The sequence below is a fragment of the Rhincodon typus genome, chromosome 33 (assembly GCF_021869965.1).
Source record: "Rhincodon typus isolate 14 chromosome 33, sRhiTyp1.1, whole genome shotgun sequence".
NCBI classification, from domain to species: Eukaryota; Metazoa; Chordata; class Chondrichthyes; order Orectolobiformes; family Rhincodontidae; genus Rhincodon; species Rhincodon typus.
Window position 1 is genome coordinate 2800398 of NC_063364.1, and position 1941 is coordinate 2802338.

A 1941-nucleotide genomic window follows, 5' to 3' on the forward strand; every position below is an offset into this window, starting at 1 on the left:
GCTCCGCTGATGCTGCTTGGCCTGCTGTGTTCATCCAGCTCTACACCTTGGTATCTGGTATTCCAATTCACAAAACCTACTATTTCCTACTCTCATGTTCTTTACCTCTCCCAAACGTTTAAAGGCTCCTAGCTGTCCCTCATACAAATGTAAAAGATACTACCACTCTCCTATCTTGGGGTCCTAGCCAAGGTTTATCCTTTAACCAACATCATTAGAACAAATTACATGGTTATTATCATATTGTACTTTGTGGGATATCCAACATTACAACAGTGACATCACATCTGAAACACTAGATTTGGCTGTAGTGTTTGCAAATATCCTGAGATTATGACAGGCTCTACACAAATGCAAACCTTCTTACTGAAATATTTATTTAAATAAAAAATGTACATTTTATTACAAATCAGAGTTTACTGTATTTCAACGTTATGAATTCGCTGAGATGAAACAAACGTTATAAAAGGTTAATAAAACCCAAGTCCAGATTCTCCCGTCAGGAGTCAATGTTCTTCTGCAGGTCGGTTACGGTGTGTAGAGAGCTCAGCCACTTCCCTATTCTCAGTGTTGGTAGAGCACAAAGGAGAATGCTGCAATAATCCCTGTGACAGCTGCTAACTTCGCATATGAAAATCGGGGACTTTTCTGCCGGAAGTATTCCACAAATCCGGGGTTTTCCTGTTTAAAGTAGTCTACGAAACCCTTCTCCTAGTTGAAAAAAAACAGAAGTAAATTTTATGAATGAATGCAACACCGTGACACAAACTTCCGTCATCTGCAAAGAGCGGAACAATGGGTAATCTAGCGGTGAGTGTTTGATGAAGTGTAAGCAATTTCCTACCCAGCCGCCTTTCTCCTGGATCCACGCAGCTTTGAGGGTCCACGTGTGATGAGCCATACACTGAGCCATGTCCTCAACCAGTTCTTCCTCTGGAATGCCTCTCCTTCTCAAATGCCTCGCTAACTCTCCACAAAACGCGTACAAAGCCACAAGTCTACCCCAGTTATCCTTCCCATCTGAGGAGATCTCGTTCATTAGAATGGGAAACGCTCGCTTCACGTCCTCTATGGAAGCGAGTTTGAGTTGTTTGATGTAGAGTTCAAACTCGTGTTCCCTGACTCGCTGGAAAAGGGCGGCCGCCTTACGCAGAGTTTCAGCCGCGCTGCTAGTCGCAGGAACTGACTGAGATCCATCCAACGCAAACTTCAAATAATCCTTCACCAACACGTAGACGAACTGCTTGGAGTGTGAATCGTGGTCCATAATGATCAGTGCTGGTCTTTCTCAGCTGCTTGTTGAGTCCGACACACCGACCACTTTGTTTTTATTAGCAGCAACCTGATGCGGACTTTCCATTTTGCTGAACCAATATGTTATTAGGATCCGCCCACTTCTTTCCGAAATAAAATTTCCCCATGTACTTACCGGAACAAATTCTGTTTTGGTTACTCTCTCTCTCTCAAGAGGGAAAGTGAACATCACTCAATTGCCCCAAGCCTTTGTCCTAAGCGGAAAACAGAATCAAATGTTTCCTCACGTACCACGCCACCAACCTCCGGATCCAACGCATCATCCTCCGACACTTCCGCCATCTGCAATCCGACCCCACTACCAAAGACATCTTTCCCTCCCCACCCTTATCTGCTTTCCGGAGGGACCACTCTCTCCGTGACTCCCTTGTCCGCTCCACACTCCCCTCCAGCTCCACCACACCCAGAACTTTTCCCTGCAACCTCAGGAAGTGCTACACCTGCCCCTACACCTCCCCCTTCACCCCCATCCCAGGCCCCAAGAAGACTTTCCACATCAAGCAGATGTTCACCTGCACATCTGCTAATGTGGTGTACTGCATCCGCTGTTCCCGTTGTGGCCTCCTCTACATCGGGGTAACCAAGCGGAGACTCGGGGACCGCTTTGCAGAACACCTACGCTTGGTT

The 1941-nt window shown here is 46.3% G+C and overlaps 1 protein-coding gene across 1 annotated transcript; it reads right to left on the bottom strand.

Moving 5' to 3' along the window:
* Nucleotides 1-356: 356 nt before the first annotated feature.
* LOC109921963 (bcl-2-related protein A1-like) lies at nt 357-1536 on the bottom strand. The gene is made up of 2 exons (XM_020521990.2): nt 845-1536; nt 357-711 (listed from the first exon to the last, which is right to left on the bottom strand). The coding sequence occupies exons 1-2, from the start codon at nt 1265-1267 to the stop codon at nt 565-567; spliced, it is 570 nt and encodes a 189-aa protein (XP_020377579.1). The 5' UTR covers nt 1268-1536; the 3' UTR covers nt 357-564.
* Nucleotides 1537-1941: the final 405 nt, after the last annotated feature.

Excerpts from the sequence above, each read along its gene's own strand:
- LOC109921963 (XM_020521990.2), bottom strand. The coding sequence starts at position 1,267 with ATGGACCACGATTCACACTCCAAGCAGTTCGTCTACGTGTTGGTGAAG. Across the intron at positions 712-844 it reads TCCAGGAGAAAGGCGGCTGG|GAGAAGGGTTTCGTAGACTA; the intron begins GTAGGAAATTGC and ends TTTTTCAACTAG.